At 43.2% G+C, this 17570-nt stretch overlaps 1 protein-coding gene across 8 annotated transcripts in view; it reads right to left on the bottom strand.

The window, feature by feature from the left end:
- Positions 1 to 17570, bottom strand: part of LOC110493519 (potassium voltage-gated channel subfamily KQT member 5) — a 162965-nt gene that overhangs the window by 16420 nt on the left and 128975 nt on the right. For 2 of the 8 annotated variants that reach the window (XM_090204615.1, XM_090204617.1), the window contains exons 4-11: positions 15061 to 15236; positions 13630 to 13755; positions 12423 to 12533; positions 12065 to 12160; positions 11174 to 11275; positions 9686 to 9708; positions 4426 to 4485; positions 1917 to 2140 (exon numbers count right to left, since the gene is read on the bottom strand). In XM_090204615.1, coding sequence (XP_090060741.1) covers positions 1917 to 2140; positions 4426 to 4485; positions 9686 to 9708; positions 11174 to 11275; positions 12065 to 12160; positions 12423 to 12533; positions 13630 to 13755; positions 15061 to 15236 — 918 coding nt within the window. Of the gene's footprint in view, positions 1 to 1916; positions 2141 to 4425; positions 4486 to 9685; positions 9713 to 10822; positions 10918 to 11173; positions 11276 to 12064; positions 12161 to 12422; positions 12534 to 13629; positions 13756 to 15060; positions 15237 to 17570 lie in introns of all 8 variants that reach the window. The other 6 variants (XM_021567846.3, XM_021567849.3, XM_021567850.3 and 3 more) reach the window with 3 other exon arrangements.

Here is a 17570-nt window from a genome sequence, read left to right as displayed (position 1 = left end):
TGGTAGTAGTGTTATTATGGCAATAGCGTTATTATGATAGTGTTATTATGGTAATGGTGTTACTATGGCAATCGTGTTATTATGGTAATGGCGTTATTATGATAATAGTGTTATTGTGGTAATAGTGTTATTATGGTAATAGTGTTATTATGGTAGTAGTGCTATTATGGTAATAGTGTTATTATGGTAATAGTGTTATTATGGCAATAGTGTTATTATGGTAATAGTGTTATTATGATAATAGTGTTATTATGGCAAGTGTTACTGTGGTAATAGTGTTATTATGATAGTGTTATTATGGTAACAGTGTTATTATGGTAGTAGTTGTATTATGGTAATACTGTTATTATGGTAACAGTGTTATTATGGTAACAGTGTTATTATGATAATAGTGTTATTATGGTAATAGTGTTATTATGATAATAGTGTTATTATGGTAACAGTGTTATTATGACAGTAGTGTTATTATGATAATAGTGTTATTATGGTAATAGTGTTATTATGGTAATCGTGTTATTATGGTAGTAGTGTTATTATGGTAGTAGTGTTATTATGGCAATAGTGTTATTATGGCAATAGTGTTATTATGATAATAGTGTTATTATGGTAATAGTGTTATTATGATAATAGTGTTGTTATGGTAATAGTGTTATTATGGTAGTAGTGTTATTATGGTAGTAGTGTTCTTATGATAGTGTTATTATGGTAACAGTGTTATTATGGTAGTAGTGTTATTTTGGTAGTAGTGTTATTATGGTAATGGAATTATTATGGTAACAGTGTTATTATGGTAGTAGTGTTATTCTGGTAATAGTGTTATTATGGTAATAGTGTTATTGTGGTAATAGTGTTATTATGGTAATAGTGTTATTATGGTAATGGTGTTATTATGGTAATGGTGTTATTATGGTAATGGTGTTACTATGGCAATAGTGCCATTATGGTAGTAGTGTTATTATGGTAATGGTGTTATTTTGGTAATAGTGTTATTGTGGTAATGGTGTTACTATGGCAATAGTGCCATTATGGTAGTAGTGTTATTATGGTAATGGTGTTATTTTTGTAATAGTGTTATTACGGTAGTAGTGTTATTATGGCAATAGTGTTATTATGGTAGTAGTGTTATTATGGTAATGGTGTTATTTTGGTAGTAGTGTTATTATGGTAGTAGTGTTATTATGGTAATAGTGCCATTATGGTAATAGTGTTATTATGGCAATGGTGTTATTATGGTAGTCGTGTTATTATGGTAATGGTGGTATTATGGTAATAGTGTTATTGTGGTAATGGTGTTATATGGTAATAGTGTTATATGGTAATAGTGTTATTATGGTAACAGCCAGCTGGCCAGCTGGCTAGGCTGGATAGAGCAGCACTACAGCCTCTGCTAGCCCCTTAAGGCTGCTAAACTACAGCATACCCGTTCTCTTCCCCCTCAGCATCCAGAGTACGGTCCAGAGCTCAAGCCAGGCCGGCCATTCCCACTAACCCAAACCAGCGCACCGCAAACAGGCATTAACATTCCTCCCGCTGGACCTAGCTGGCTCCATGGCTGGCTCTATGGTCTGTGCCAGCTCTGGTCTGGTCTGCCCATAAGACGGGGGTCTAGGAGTAATCCTTCAAAGGCTAGCACACAGCGCCCAGCCAGAGAACTTAGGTAAAGGGAGCTAAAGCTAGCATGACATTGATAGTGTGGTTTTAAGTTGATGTAGCTCACCAGTGATCTAAGGATAAGCTAGGTATATCTAAAGATATCATGAGATATCATTCTGAGGATGTGTAGAAAGCATCAGTGCAAGATTACAATTTTGGTATAAAGGCAAAGAAAATGGCATTGTACCAATCAACCCATCTCTTACACTAAACGCCCAAATCCAACAATTGACCAATCACGACAATTCATTAGTTCCTCTCACCATCGGCAGTGGAGCGTGATTGGATCTTGAGGCGGAGGGAGGGTCTGAAGCGGGTGCGGTCATTGAAGCTCCAGCTCTTCTGGACCTTGGCAGGGCTAGTGCCCTCCGTACCCCCAGCCTCAGTCCCCGGTGACCGCCGGTCGCTCACCGACGTCTGCCGGCTCTTAATACTCTGCCCCCTGGGGCTCGCCATCCGGACACGGTCTTTGAAACTCAACTTCTGGCTGTCATGGGTGATGGAGCGATGGAGGGAGAAAGGGGGATGATGGTGTGGAGGGATGGAGAGAGAGAGAGAGAGAGAGAAAGAAATGGTGAGAGTCGTACAAAGATATACACACGTACTGTATCAAGATCAAGCACAGGTTCGGGGTCGGCAACAATTAAAATAAAATGCAATTGATTGGAGACTTTTTACAGGAGTCTTTCACCATTTCATGAGTTTGTTCATTCGTTTACCTCATTTATTGGTTTCTTCACTGGAGAACAAGGCATTTAAATTAGGTTAGCTTGATGGGTCTATTCATAGACCAGCATGCACTGCAGCCTATTATCCAAAATGCATGCGCACAGCAGGCAAAATGCTTCAGCAGGTACCCTACTGTTAGTATGTCATTATGATTCTTTAGCACTCAGCTCACTCCTAGACATGTGACCTCAGCTGGCAAATCCCTGTCTCTCGGACTGGCAGAGTCACCATTGGAGGAGCTACCATAGAAGAGGGGTTTGTGCAGGGGAGGGTCTTGTATACTTGATAATCAAGGACACCAAGGGAATAGAGGGAAGTGATGATTTCATGAAACTTTGTGATTAACTATTAATGGGGTCTAATATCCAAGGAGGGACTGCTGAAATGGTGAGGTGCAGGGTGGAGTGCTGAGGTCAGAGGATGGACAATGCTGTGTACAGGGTTTCCAAGTGACAACATGCAGGGGCAGTGGAGGGGCCGTGCAGAGGACAGGCAGCGGGGCAAGGGGTAGGAAGCTATATATCCAATCTAACCATGACTGTTTTGGTGGTCATTGTAAATGTTATCGTGACTATTGATGAAGTCATTGTGTCTTTCATGTTTTGGTGATGTGAGTGTGAATGGTGTGAATAACATGAAGTGAGGTAAGAGGCCAGAGTAGTTGATAAAACTTCCAGAATGATTGAAGTTGGTGAAATATCACAATGAACCAGTTAGACAACATATCTGTCCAGTGGATCTGTTTTTAAGACCTTACCAAAAAGCTCCTGTACAGTCAGAAATACAGTTGAAGTCAGAAGTTTACATACACCTTAGCCAAATACATTTAAACTCAGTTTTTCACAATTCCTGACTTTTAATCCAAGTAAAATTCCCTTAGGTAATTTAGGATCTCCACTTTATTTTATGAATGTGAAATGTCAGAATAATAGTAGAGAGAATGATTTATTTCAGCTTTAATTTCTTTCATCACATTCCCAGTGGGTCATAAATTTACATGCACTCAATTAGTATTTGGTAGCAATGCCTTCAAATTGTTTAACTTGGGTCAAATGTTTCAGGTAGCTTTCCACAAGCTTCCCCCAATAAGTTGCGTGAATTTTGGCCCATTCCTTCTGACAGAGCTGATGTAACTGAGTCAGGTTTGTAGGCCTCATTGCTCGCATATGCTTTTTCAGTCAAAAGTACAATCTTTGTCCCCATGTGCAGTTGCAAACCGTAATCTGGCTTTTTTTATGGGGGTTTTTGATGTAGGACTCGTTTTACTGTGGATATAGATAATTTTGTACCTGTTTCCCCCATCATCTTCACAAGGTCCTTTGCTGTTGTTCTGGGATTGATTTGCATACTATTGTTTGTACAGATGAATGTGGTACCTTCAGGCATTTGGAAATTGCTCCCAAGGATGGACCAATTTTTTTTCTGAGGTCTTGGCTGATTTCTTTTGATTTTCCCATGATGTCAAGCAAAGAAGCACTGAGTTAGAAGGTAGACCTTGAAATACATCCACAGGTACACCTCCAATTGACCTATCAGAAGCTTCTAAAGCCATGACAACATTTTCTGGAATTTTCCAAGCTGTTTAAAGGCACAGTCAACTTAACGTATGTAAACTTCTTACCCACTGGAATTGTGATACAGTGAATTATAAGTGAAATAATCTGTCTGTAAACAATTGCTAGAAAAATTACTTGTGTCATGCACAAAGTAGATGTCCTGACCGACTTCCCAAAACTATACTTTGCTAACAAGAAATTTGTGGAGTGGTTGAAAAACAGGTTTTAATGACTCCAATCTAAGTGTATGTAAACTTCCAACTTCAACTGTAAGAGTATTAAGAGTTGGCGTACAGTAAGAGAAGTGGTTAAAATCATAAGACAACAGGCAGCATTTTCAGGCACTGTCCAAAAGAAGCTCAACATTGTTGCAAAGGTAACTCAGATCGTCAGAGAACTCCCAGAACCTATTTGCAGCCATTTTGAAAATTTGTTGTCATTCCCAAAATAGTCATGAGTCCAAGCGGGCAGGGGGGATGCTGTGTACCTAGTATGTTTCCGTAGGGTACACCTCCTCAGTAGCTTCTGCTTACTACTGAGAACTTTACTACAAACCAGAGGAAAGAGATACGGTAAGCAAATATATGTGTTTATCGTATACAGTACCAGTCAAAAGTTTGGACACCTACTCATTCAAGGGTTTTTCTTTATTTTTACTATTTACAAAACTATGAAATAACACATATGGAATCATGTAGTAACCAAAAAAGTGTATAATATATTTAACATTTGAGATCCTTCAAAGTACCGACTCTGTGAATTGATGACAGCTTTGCACATTTTTGGCATTCTCTCAACCAGCTTCATGAGGTAGTCACCTGGAATCTATTCCAATTAACAGGTGTGCCTTGTTAAAAGTTTATTTGTGGAATTTATTTCTTTCTTAATGCATTTTAGCCAATCAGTTGTGTTGTGACAAGGTAGGGTAGTATACAGAAGATAGACCTATTTGGTAAAAGACCAAGTCCATATTATGGCAAGAACAGCACAAATAAGCAAAGATAAATGACAGTCCATCATTACTTTAAGACATGAAGGTCAGTCAATACGGAATACTTTAAGAACTTTGAAATTTTCTTCAAGTGTAGTCACAAAAACCATCAAGCGCTATGATGAAACTAACTCTCTTTCCTGACTGCCACAGGAAAGGAGTTTCCTCTGCTGCAGAGTATAAGTTCATTAGAGCCTCAGAAATTGCAGCCCAAATAAATGCTTCACAAAGTTCAAGTAACAGACACATCTCAAAATCAACTGTTCAGATGAGACTGCATGAATCAGGCCTTCATGGCCGAATCACCACTACTAAAGGACACCAACAAGAAGAAGAGTCTTGCTTGGGCCAAGAAACACATTAGACTGGTGGAAATCTGTCCTTTGCTCTGATGAGTCCCAATTTGAGATTTTTGGTTCTAACCGCCATGTCTTTGTGAGATGCAGAGTAGGTGAACGGATGATCTCCACATGTGTGGTTTCCACCGTGAAGCATGGAGGAGGTGTTATGGTGTGGGGGTGCTTTGCTGGTGACACTGTCAGTGATTTATTTAGAATTCAATGCACACTTAACCAGCATGGCTACCACAGCATTCTGCAGCGATAAACCATCCCATCTGGTTTTCTCTTAGTGGGACTATTTGTTTTTCAACAGGACAATGACCCAAGCCAAGGCTGTGTAAGGGCTATTTGACCAAGAAGGAGAGTGATTGAGTGCTGCATCAGATGACTTGGCCTCCACAATCACCCGACCTCAACCCAATTGAGATGGTTTGGGATGAGTTGGACTGCAGAGTGAAGGAAGAGCAGCCAACAAGTGCTTAGCATATGTGGGAACTCCTTCAAGACTTTTGCAAAAGCATTCCAGATGAAGCTGGTTGAGAGAATGCCAAGAGTGTGCAAAGCTGTCATCAAGGCAATGTTTTGGTTTACTATAAGATTCCATATGTGTTATTTCATAGTTTGGATGTCTTCACTATTATTCTACAAATGTAGAAAATAGTAAAAAATAAAGAAAAACCCTTGCATGAGTAGGTGTGTCTGAATGTTTGACTGGTACTGTATGTGAACGTCTTTGTTTCGGTTATGAATGTAGCTTCTATGAATGTCTCTGTATACTTACTGTATGTAACGATGTTATATGCCTTTATGTCTGCATATGAATGTTTATGAAATGTAATCTATACAATCGCCACCTCAAACTAAGTGTGTTAATGTCTTTGTACGGTACAGTTTATGGATGTAAATATAACTCATGACAGATGACATAGTCCTTTATGTCATGTATATGAAGGCTTTATAAGCGCAACATGATCGCTAGGCTTCAATCACACTAAACTAAAGCATGACCAGAGACCCTGTAGAACCACTATATTTTTTCAACCACTTGCTGACATTTAGAAAGAGCGTGTTTCAAAGCTAATTGAGCTCAGTGGAGAGAGAAAATGAAGAGCCTAGGTATGACAGTGTTTTTAAAAGGCCTATCATTTGATCATTCAGCCCCACTCCTGTCCATGTCTCTCATTTAACCATACTAATTCAGCTGAGAGAGAGAGAGAGAGAGAGAGAGAGAGAGAGAGAGAGAGAGAGAGAGAGAGACGGGTGCTGAGTCATATGTGTGGAGGACCCTACCCTCCAAGCTCGTCATCAAGCTCGAGACCCTGGGTCTCGACCCCGCCCTGTGCAACTGGGTACTGGACTTCCTGACGGGCCGCCCCCAGGTGGTGAGGGTAGGCAACAACATCTCCTCCCCGCTGATCCTCAACACTGGGGCCCCACAAGGTTGCGTTCTGAGCCCTCTCCTGTACTCCCTGTTCACCCACGACTGCGTGGCCACGCACGCCTCCAACTCAATCATCAAGTTTGCGGACGACACAACAGTGGTAGGCTTGATTACCAACAACGATGAGACGGCCTACAGGGAGGAGGTGAGGGCCCTCGGAGTGTGGTGTCAGGAAAACAACCTCACACTCAACGTCAACAAAACTAAGGAGATGATTGTGGACTTCAGGAAACAGCAGAGGGAACACCCCCCTATCCACATCGATGGAACAGTAGTGGAGAGGGTAGCAAGTTTTAAGTTCCTCGGCATACACATCACAGACAAACTGAATTGGTCCACTCACACAGACAGCATCGTGAAGAAGGCGCAGCAGCGCCTCTTCAACCTCAGGAGGCTGAAGAAATTCGGCTTGTCACCAAAAGCACTCACAAACTTCTACAGATGCACAATCGAGAGCATCCTGGCGGGCTGTATCACCGCCTGGTATGGCAACTGCACCGCCCTCAACCGTAAGGCTCTCCAGAGGGTAGTGAGGTCTGCACAACGCATCACCGGGGGCAAACTACCTGCCCTCCAGGACACCTACACCACCCGATGTCACAGGAAGGCCATAAAGATCATCAAGGACATCAACCACCCGAGCCACTGCCTGTTCACCCCGCTATCATCCAGAAGGCGAGGTCAGTACAGGTGCATCAAAGCTGGGACCGAGAGACTGAAAAACAGCTTCTATCTCAAGGCCATCAGACTGTTAAACAGCCACCACTAACACTGAGTGGCTGCTGCCAACACACTGACACTGACTCAACTCCAGCCACTTTAATAATGGGAATTGATGGGAAATGATGTAAATATATCACTAGCCACTTTAAACAATGCTACCTTATATAAATGTTACTTACCCTACATTATTCATCTCATATGCATACGTATATACTGTACTCTATATCATCGACGGTATCCTTATGTAATACATGTATCACTAGCCACTTTATACTATACTATGCCACTTTGTTTACATACTCATCTCATTTGTACATACTGTACCCGATACCATCTACTGTATCTTGCCTATGCTGCTCTGTACCATCACTCATTCATATATCCTTATGTACATATTCTTTATCCCCTTACACTGTGTACAAGACAGTAGTTTTGGAATTGTTAGTTAGATTACTTGTTATTACTGCATTGTCGGAACTAGAAGCACAAGCATTTCGCTACACTCGCATTAACATCTGCTAACCATGTGTATGTGACAAATAAAATTTGATTTGATTGATTTGATTTGGTAGACTTTTAGAACAGGCAACCTGTCGGGCACCAGTAGGCTTTCAGGGCCATCGGCACCTGGTTCAATGACACTCAGAAATGGATTGTTATTTATTTATTTTTCTCCTGCAGGTTTGAGGTGGAGCCCTTGACCATGAGAGAGAGAGAGAGAGAGGGGTGGTGAATTGAATTCAATAGGTGGAGGATGCTGGAGCTTTGTTCTCTCTCATTCTTGCTCTCTCCCTCCCTCCGTCTCTCCTGTTCTACCGACATGCTTTTCAATTGTTTGGGTTTGCGTGGGAGGGATTCTGTCCTCACCCTCTCAATACTAAGCAACACTGAATGTTTTATTTTTTCCGATATTCTGTTGAAACTTTACACTTAGTTTGTACTTATTTTTTAGCTGAGATTTCCAGTCTCTTCACAGACAAATGTTTTAGTGGCCCTCAGGTTTTTAATTCTGTTTTTCACTTTAAAGACATGCATTCTGCTTTCCCTACTGTTGTGTAACGACAGCTAAAACAACATATTACATCACTCCTAGCTCCCACAGAGAGAGAGAGACAGAGAAAGAGAGAGATAGAGAGAGAAAGACAGTGAGAGAGATAGATAAAGACAGAGAGAAAGACAGTGAGATAGAGAGAGAGAAATAGAGAGTGAGAGAAAGGGGAGAGAGAAAAAGACAGAGATGGAGAGAGAGAAATAGAGAGAGAGAAAAAAACAGAAATAGAGAGAGAAAGACAGAGAGCTAGAGAAAGACAGAGAAAAAGAGTGTTTCCACTCCCTCCTCAATCTTTCCTCTGTAATTTAGTGTCTGTGTCACTCAAATCTTGTTATACTGAAATACACACACAACACACGACTGCAATAAACACAATTAGTTATAATTTTAGAGAGAGCGAGAGAGAGAGAAACCACTGCAATCATTTCCTTCCTGAAGAACCCCTAAGGTACGGAGAGATGTAGTGAGAGAATGGGATGAGGCAGAGGAAGAAAGAGAGAGAAAGAGAGAGAGAGAAACCACTGCAATCATTTCCTTCCTGAAGAACACCTAAGGTACGGAGAGATGTAGTGAGAGAATGGGATGAGGCAGAGGAAGAAAGAGAGAGAGAGAGAGAGAATGAAAGGACAAGAGCTGAGAGACAATAGGGGAGTGGGAGGAATAAAGAGATGGAGAGCGAGAGGGAAGAAAGAATAATAAAAGGAGAGAAAGAAAGATAAACACTGAAGAAAGAGGGGGGAGAGGCCCAAAGGAGAGGTAAATAATGACTAAGTAATGAACTGCTGGCTGTTTCTATAAATAGATCCATTAAGTTAAGAGCTAGGGCCAACACCTCTTAACCAGCTATATTTCTCTTCAATAGGTCACCGACTGCATATTGGCACTTTCAGCAGCAATACACAGTAAATCCCAAATGACACCCTCCTCCCTTGATAGTGCACTACTTTTGACCAATGTCCTAGAGACATTTGAGACACACCCACACAGTTCTGAATAGCGTCTGAAAGCATTGGCATTTCCATTTTGGTCATTTGGCAGAGCAGACGATCTTATTCAGAGCGACTTGCCATCAGTGTACTCCATACAGGCAGTAGGGAAGACGTGACCCCCAACACACAGGGTTACGACGTACACCGGTGGTAGTGGTGCGTGTGGATCTGTGCGTCAAATAGATACACAGAACAAGTAGGAGGTACGCACCTTGTGGACGATTCACCCTGGTCCTTCCTTCAGGTTGAGAAGTGAGAGAGGCGAGAGGGGAGAAAGTGAGGAAATATTTAGCAAAGTCTTCATCGCAAACATCCTCTACTGCGCCAACGAGTAGCGAGTTGACCTCCAGGGGTCGTCTTCAAAGGAGATGCTGAGTATTTGAGGCAGCGTTGTGTTGAGCACATGAGCAAATCACAAGCAAGTCACCAGACTAAACAGAAACAAGACTCAAGACACACACACACACACACACACACACATGTATTTCAATGCAGTATAACTATCCAGGCAAACTCGCTAGCAGTGTGTAGACAGGTGTGTGTCATCAGTAGGTGTGTGTCATCAGTGTGTGTGTGTGCGTGTGTATGTTGCCTAGCTGTCAGTAAAGCATGTAGCAGATGGATTCTCCAATATCTCCAGGTTCCACAACATTCCATCTGCATATTTACCAGTCTTGAAACGCTATTGGCAGATAATACCAATACAGGCACTCCAGATCTCCCAATCACACAAGGCTATTCCAGCACAGTGGCAGTCCAATGAGACGAGAGACGGAGATGTGGCCACACATTCATTAAAGCCTGATTGGATCATTTAGACGCTGAGAACGCTGCCTTAAACGGTTAGACTGATGGTTTGAGCATATATTGGGAGATGTTAATGCCTGTTGTGTTAGCAGGATAGAGGTGTACTGGGGTGTTGTCTACATGATTGGTTTTTAGTCAAGTTTCTTGAGTTCTTGAGTTCACTACAGTTTGGATGAAACGGAACCTGGACAATATTGGTCTTTTGATGGCTGTTAACTATTGACTTATTATAACAGAAGACAAATTATAAAAAATATAAATGTATTCATTCATAGAAAAGCAGGAAGTACATAAGTGAAATAGAACTTGAGGTAGAGAGGTAGAGGAGATAAGTAGAAAAATAAGTAGCCTGGTCCCTGATCAGTTTGTGCTGTCTTGCCAACACCTATGGCCATTGTCACAAAAGTGCCAAACAGATCTGGGACCAGGCTAGGAAAGAAAAGTTAACAGAAATACATCATTGGAAAAAGAGAAGGGAAAAAACTGCTTAACAGGGGCACAGACACCAAACTCAGACACCAGCTGCCAATGTTGTACCTACTTTGTAGGGCTGCAGGTATGCAACGCCTTCAAATGAGGCTTCCAGGTAGCAATGGAAACCGAGTTCTCATCAGCCGCATAACTACGCCAAACACACTGCATGCAGAACACACAGAAACACAGGTGGAGGAAAAGAAAAAGGAGACAAAAGAGAGAAAATGAGACAAAAGAAAATCCCCAAAAGAATAAAAAGAAAGGACAAACAGAGGAATAAAACAAATGGGGAAAAAAAAACTCTGATTAGTGATTAAAAAAACCACAACAAAGCAATCACGGGTCAAAGGTCACGCGTGAGTGACACATTCTGTCGCTGGGCCGAGTTCGGAGGCCAGGCACGATGGGGGTACAGTACATGCCTGTGGGGCTGGGAGGGCAGGAGGCTCACGTGGTAACGCCACGTGGCGCCTAGATACGGCCTGGTAGAGTAGTCGGTGGAGTAGTAGCGCCACGCAGCCTGGTGCGGTGGGAGGATGGAGAGGAGGAGAGGGGAGGAGGAGGGGAAAGGAGGTAGAGGAGGAAGAAGAAGATAGCGGGGGAGGAGGGTAAGGAGGAGAAGAGGAGAAGAAAGAGCAAGGTAAGAGGAGAAAGCAGAGAAGGTAGAGGAGGAGGAAGGCAGGAGAGGAAGCGAGGGATGGAGGGATACACAAAGGAAACCACAAGGTGAGGTCACAAACAGGAAGGAAAAGAGGAAGATGAGGGATGCAGGGAAGGATAGCTAACAGCTTAAGCTTGCCTGACACTCTTGTGGGTAGAGTGTTAGGAATTGGGGAGAATGGACAGAACCTATAGCTCGGAAGCAATGGAGAACCCGGGGTTAGAGGAGGTCACCCTACATGCTGGTTCCTGGGCATGTGTGGAGGGAATGTGAGGGGGGAAAAAAAGAGACTGGATAACAACAACATTACTTTCAGTTTCAACGTCACCATACTTCACATACACAACAGTAAGGTAAACTATTGATTCAATCAACGAGAGACAATGACTATATATCTCTGGAACAAATCTCTAATGATGTATTCATAGCCCAAGGGCAATTTGAATTGACAAAAGCATTAAAGTGACTATAGTACCACTAGCAGTATTGTAGTAAGTGTGAGTCAGAGAAAATGAGTCTCTGTCCCAAATGGCACCCTATCTCCTTCATAGCACACTATTTTTTTTGACCAGGACCCATAGGGCTTGGGTCAAAAGAAGTGCACTATATAGGGAATAGCCTGTGATAGATACAACAATTTGCCTTTACCTGGATGAGACAAGCGGCTGGGTTCCTCCTCTTCTCAAAGTGCTTCTGTCTGTGCTGCTCCTGGACCTTCAGGGCAAAGCCTGAGCCCAGTATACCCTGGGAAGACACAGGAGGACATGGGAACCAGGTGAGAACATGTCAAACGGCTCTTTTGTCAGCCATTTTGGGTCAATGCCTCATTAGTGACTGTGAACAACATGTGACCATGAATTCAGATAGGGGAGGTGGTCTAATAGAGTAACTGAAAGGATACAATCACGTAAGTAGTGTGTGTGTGTATGCATGTGTCTGCCAATTTGTGTGTGTGTATGTGTGTGTGCGTGCATATGTGCGCGTATGAGTGTGTGTATGTACTCACCGCTGGCAGGGCAAAGAAAGAGATGCCCAGTAGAGCAAACCCAGCTGAGAGCATACGACCGGTCCATGTCTTCGGGGTCTTGTCCCCGTAACCAATGGTTGTCAAGGTGATCTGAGAACACACACAAACACAATTATATCTTGAGAAAGACGCCACTATTAGGTCCTAAATTATACTATATGGAGCGAAGCCACCAAAATAAATATCACCGACGTACATTTGTGAGGGCATTGAAATCCTAACAAAATGGCTGCAATTTACACTATTTACTAGGGTCTATTCACAAGAATAAGTATTGTATGTGTGATGATAATGCATCTCTGCCTTTTGATGTTTATATCACTTCATTGGCTTATTATATAGCTTTAGTTTCATCTGCCTCCTCTCTCTCTCTCTCTCTCTCTCTCTCACTCTCCTTCTCTTTTTCAGTCTCTCTCTCTCTCTCGCTCTCTCTCTCTCTCTCTGTCTGTCTCTCTCCCACTCTCCCTCTCTTTTTCCGTCTCTCTCCCCATCTCTCTTTCCCTCTCTCTCTTTCCCTCTCCCCCCCCCCCTCTGTTTCTCATCTCTCTCTCTCTCCTACTGCTATCTAATTGGCTTAAAAGCACAGGAGATAATTCCCTATTGATTTAGTGACTCTCTTCTATCTGGGTTTCCTACCAATTCTGCCGTGCTGGGCTGCCGTTCACGACAAAGAAGGCCGTGGCCATTTTGTGTCATTATGACTTTTGGAGGCAGTATGTAAATGGTGGCTAATGGTGCTGGGACTAATGTCTATTACGAAGACGAAGGTGTTTAATCAAAGCTTATGTGCGACAAAACAGGAGGGACATAAAAAGAAAAGTGCCAGGCAAAGAATGAAAGGACTTTTTGCCTCTTCTCCTTTGCCTCCTTTAAAGTGAAAATAATAATGCTGAAAATGTGTCGTATTAGTGAAAATGATGAATTTTCACAGGTAAATACTATTTGAATAAGAGCTTTATTTCCTTGTTGCCCAGAAACCAAATCAGGGACAGGCCGTGCAGCTGAGTAGAAATACGGAACATTAAATTAATAGAACATCAAAAAACAATGTTAAGTGTTTGGAAAACAGTTGTAGGAAAAAGGACCCCTTAACTGGCAAACATGGACTCTTCCAACATCATCCACCATCCACTGTGGACTCTCCCATTACGAGGGCAGACAGGGGAGTATCTGTAACTTTACTCACCGTTCCCCACCATAAGGCATCAGCATAGGTGGCAAACTCGCTGTTGAACTTGTTCTCCACAAGGTAGACCAGAAAGGAGGAGAAGATGAGAACCAGGAAGCCAATGTACCAGGCCGTCACCAGCTCCTGCAGGGAAAGATTTTTATTTTATTTTTACAATTCCCATTAGCTGACGCCATAACGTCAGAGAAGACGTCTCCAGAGAAGGAAGAGAGGAGAGAGGAGGGAGAAGAATGGAGAAATGAGAGAATAGAGAAGAGAGGAGAGAGAAGAGAAGAGATGAGAGGAGAGAGAAGAAAAGAGAGGAGAGAGAAGAAAAGAGAGAAGGGAGAAGAAAGGAGAAAGAAGAGAATAGAGAAGAGAGGAGAGAGAAGAAAAGAGAGGAGAGAAGAGAAGAGAGGAGGGAGAAGAAAGGAGAAAGAAGAGAATAGAGAAGAGAGGAGAGAGAAGAAAAGAGAGGAGAGAAGAGAAGAGAGGAGGGAGAAGAAAGGATGGAGAAGAAAGGATAGAGGAGAGAAGACAGGAGAGAGGAGAGAGGAGGGAGAAGAAAGGAGAAAGAAGAGAAAAGAGAAGAGGAGAGAGAAGAAAAGAGAGGAGAGAAGAGAGGATGGAGAAGAAAGGAGAGAGGAGAGAAGACAGGAGAGAGGAGAGGAGGGACAAGAAAGGAGAGAGGGGAGAAGAGGGAGAAGAAAGGATAGAGGGGAGAAGAGAGGAGAGAGGAGAGAGGAAAGATGAGAGAGGAGAAGAGAGAAGAGGGGAGAGGAGAGAGATAGGAGGGAGAAGGAGAGAGGAGGGAGAAGAAAGAGGAGAGGAGAGAGAGAGAATAGAGAAGAGAGGAGAGAGAAGAAAGGAGAGGAGAGAAGAGAAGAGAGGAGGGAGAAGAAAGGAGAGAGGAGAGGAGACAGGAGAGTGTAGGGAGAAGAAAGGAGAGAGGAGAGAAGAGGGAGAAGAAAGGAGAGAGGGGAGAAGAGGGAGAAGAAAGGAGAGAGGGGAGAAGAAAGGAGAGAGGAGAGAAGAAGAGGAACGAGAGAGGAGAGAAGAGAGGAGAGAGGAAAGATGAGAGAGGAGAAGAGAGAAGAGGGGAGAGGAGAGAGATAGGGGAGAGGAGGGAGGAGAAAGGAGAGAGGAGAGTAGAGAGGAGAGAGGAAGGAGAGAGGAGGGAGAAGAAATGAGAGAGGAGAGAAGACAGGAGAGGAGAGAGGATGGAGAAGAAAGGAGAGAGTAGAGAAGGGAGGAGAAAGGAGAGAAGAGAGGAGAGAGAAGTGTGTGTGACTGTGTTTGTCTGTGTGAGTGTGTGTGTCTGTCACTGTGTGTGTGTGTCTGTGTATCTGTGACTGTGCATCTGTGACGGCGTATCTGTGACGGCGTATCTGTGACTGCGAATCTGTGACTGCGAATCTGTGACTGTGTATATTCGTCAGGCAGCCCCACCTTGCTGTGTGCGTACACCACTGATCCCAGCAGTTTCCAGGTGCCGCCGCGCCGGTCCATGCGCACCATACGCAGGATCTGCAGGAAGCGGAGGCTACGCAGGGCAGACGTGGCGATGATGTTACCCTGGCTTCCTGCCGACACCACCGCTACGGAGGCTATCAGTACGATGATGTCTGGGAGGGGGCGGGGGATATGGGAATTGTGAGAGAGAGAGAGAGAGAGAGACATAACAGTACTGGTGTAGACTGGACACTAACATAACAGTACTGGTGTAGACTGGACACTAACATAACAGTACTGGTGTGGACTAGACACTAATAATAACAGTACTGGTGTAGACTGGACACTAACATAACAGTACTGGTGTAATAATAACAGTACTGGTGTAGACTGGACACTAACATAACATTACTGGTGTAGACTGGACACTAACATAACAGTACTGGTGTAGACTGGACACTAACATAACAGTACTGGTGTGGACTGGGCACTAACATAACAGTACTGGTGTAGACTGGACACTAACATAACAGTACTGGTGTGGACTGGACACTAACATAACAGTACTGGTGTAGACTGGACACTAACATAACAGTACTGGTGTGGACTGGACACTAACATAACAGTACTGGTGTGGACTGGACACTAACATAACAGTACTGGTGTGGACTGGAAACTAACATAACAGTACTGGTGTAGACTGGACACTAACATCACAGTGCTGGTGTAGACTGGACACTAACATAACAGTACTGGTGTGGACTGGACACTAACATAACAGTACTGGTGTAGACTGGACACTAACATAACAGTACTGGTGTAGACTGGACACTAACATAACATTACTGGTGTAGACTGGACACTAACATAACAATACTGGTGTAGACTGGACACTAACATAACAGTACTGGTGTAGACTGGACACTAACGTAACAGTACTGGTGTAGACTGGACACTAACATAACATTACTGGTGTAGACTGGACACTAACATAACAATACTGGTGTAGACTGGACACTAACATAACAGTACTGGTGTGGACTGGACACTAACATAACAGTGAAACCAGGTGAAATGGATACAGGCAAGAGCAATTCAAACTTGACCAAAACTCTACCATTAACATCAGTCACATTGACCCTGAATATATCCGTGAAATCAATAGCCACTTCAACCCTTGAGGAGGCAAATACTATAGAGGGGCTGTTGTAAACAAATCATTATGTTGTAATTACAGATGAACCCCTTATTGTGACCGATTATCACAACAACAACAACAGCAACAAGAACATATCATCCACACGAGTGAATGAATGATACAGTCCCCCTCTGTGTGTGTGTGTGTGTGTGTGCGTGCGTGCGTGCTGGCATTCAGCTAAAGGCGTCAACAACACAATCCATCCCCAACACAGAATGGTACGGACATCATAGCAAGGCATGTAATCTAACACCTGTAATTTAACACCTGTAATCTAACACCTGTAATCTAACACCTGTAATCTAACACCTGTGCTCTATGTACAGTGTACACCATGCACCACTGACGCATGAAAAGAGATTGAGATATCAAGTATGTTTGGAAACGTGTACTGGAAACACTGTGTAAGTGTATTGGTCTAAAGGAGGACAGTTTACAGCAGCATAGTTCAACTGCTGTGCATGGGGAATTGGACTGGATTGATACTGACCTTCAATCCCAGACCGTTAGTGGCAAACACACAGGAGCGGGTTCTCACAAGGATGCACACAATAACGCACGCACGCACGCACGCACGCACACACACACACACACACACACACACACACACACACACACACACACACACACACACACACACATTTACACGAGTACACACGTACAGGCATTTCACTGTATTTGTGCACTTGACAATAAAAACTTGAAACACACACACACACACACACACACACACATACACACAAAGGGAGGACAGGGGCTGTTCAGACAGACCACAACGACATGGAGAGAAACATCAAACCCTCAAGGAACACAAAGAAATCTAGGCAGAATCCCAAATGGCACCCTATTCCCTACATAGTGCACTACTTTTGACCAGAGTCCTATGGGCTTTGTAGGTAATAGGGTTCCATTTGGGACGTAGTCTGAGGCATCAGACTTCTCCTCCAACACAGACAAATAATATTTTCTATTTTCTTTAATACACCCCTGTGTTTCACCACCGCCTCACTTCAAAGACGCTCCTCCACCACGTGAAACCACAAACTGAATAAATATTATTTTCTTCTCCTTAGCTTCCCCCTGCATATTTCTGTTTTGTGAGAATTTGTCGTCCCACCAGCCGGTGGGTTTGTCTGTCCTTCCGGCGAACTCAGCGCTCGGACATGAAATACAATCGCTGACCAAGGTTTGGTCGATCGCTCTAGGGCTTATAAATCATGAACCAGTTAACCCATGGCAGGAGGGAGATGGCGGAACCGTGAAAAATGCATGAACCAACCACACACACAGACCATACTTGGACGGCCCA

Source organism: Oncorhynchus mykiss, chromosome 17 (genome assembly GCF_057628025.1).
Source record: "Oncorhynchus mykiss isolate SJ-2025 chromosome 17, ASM5762802v1, whole genome shotgun sequence".
Taxonomy (NCBI): Eukaryota; Metazoa; Chordata; class Actinopteri; order Salmoniformes; family Salmonidae; genus Oncorhynchus; species Oncorhynchus mykiss.
Note: the sequence above shows the minus strand (reverse complement) of the source record. Positions and strands in the feature narration are given on the sequence as shown.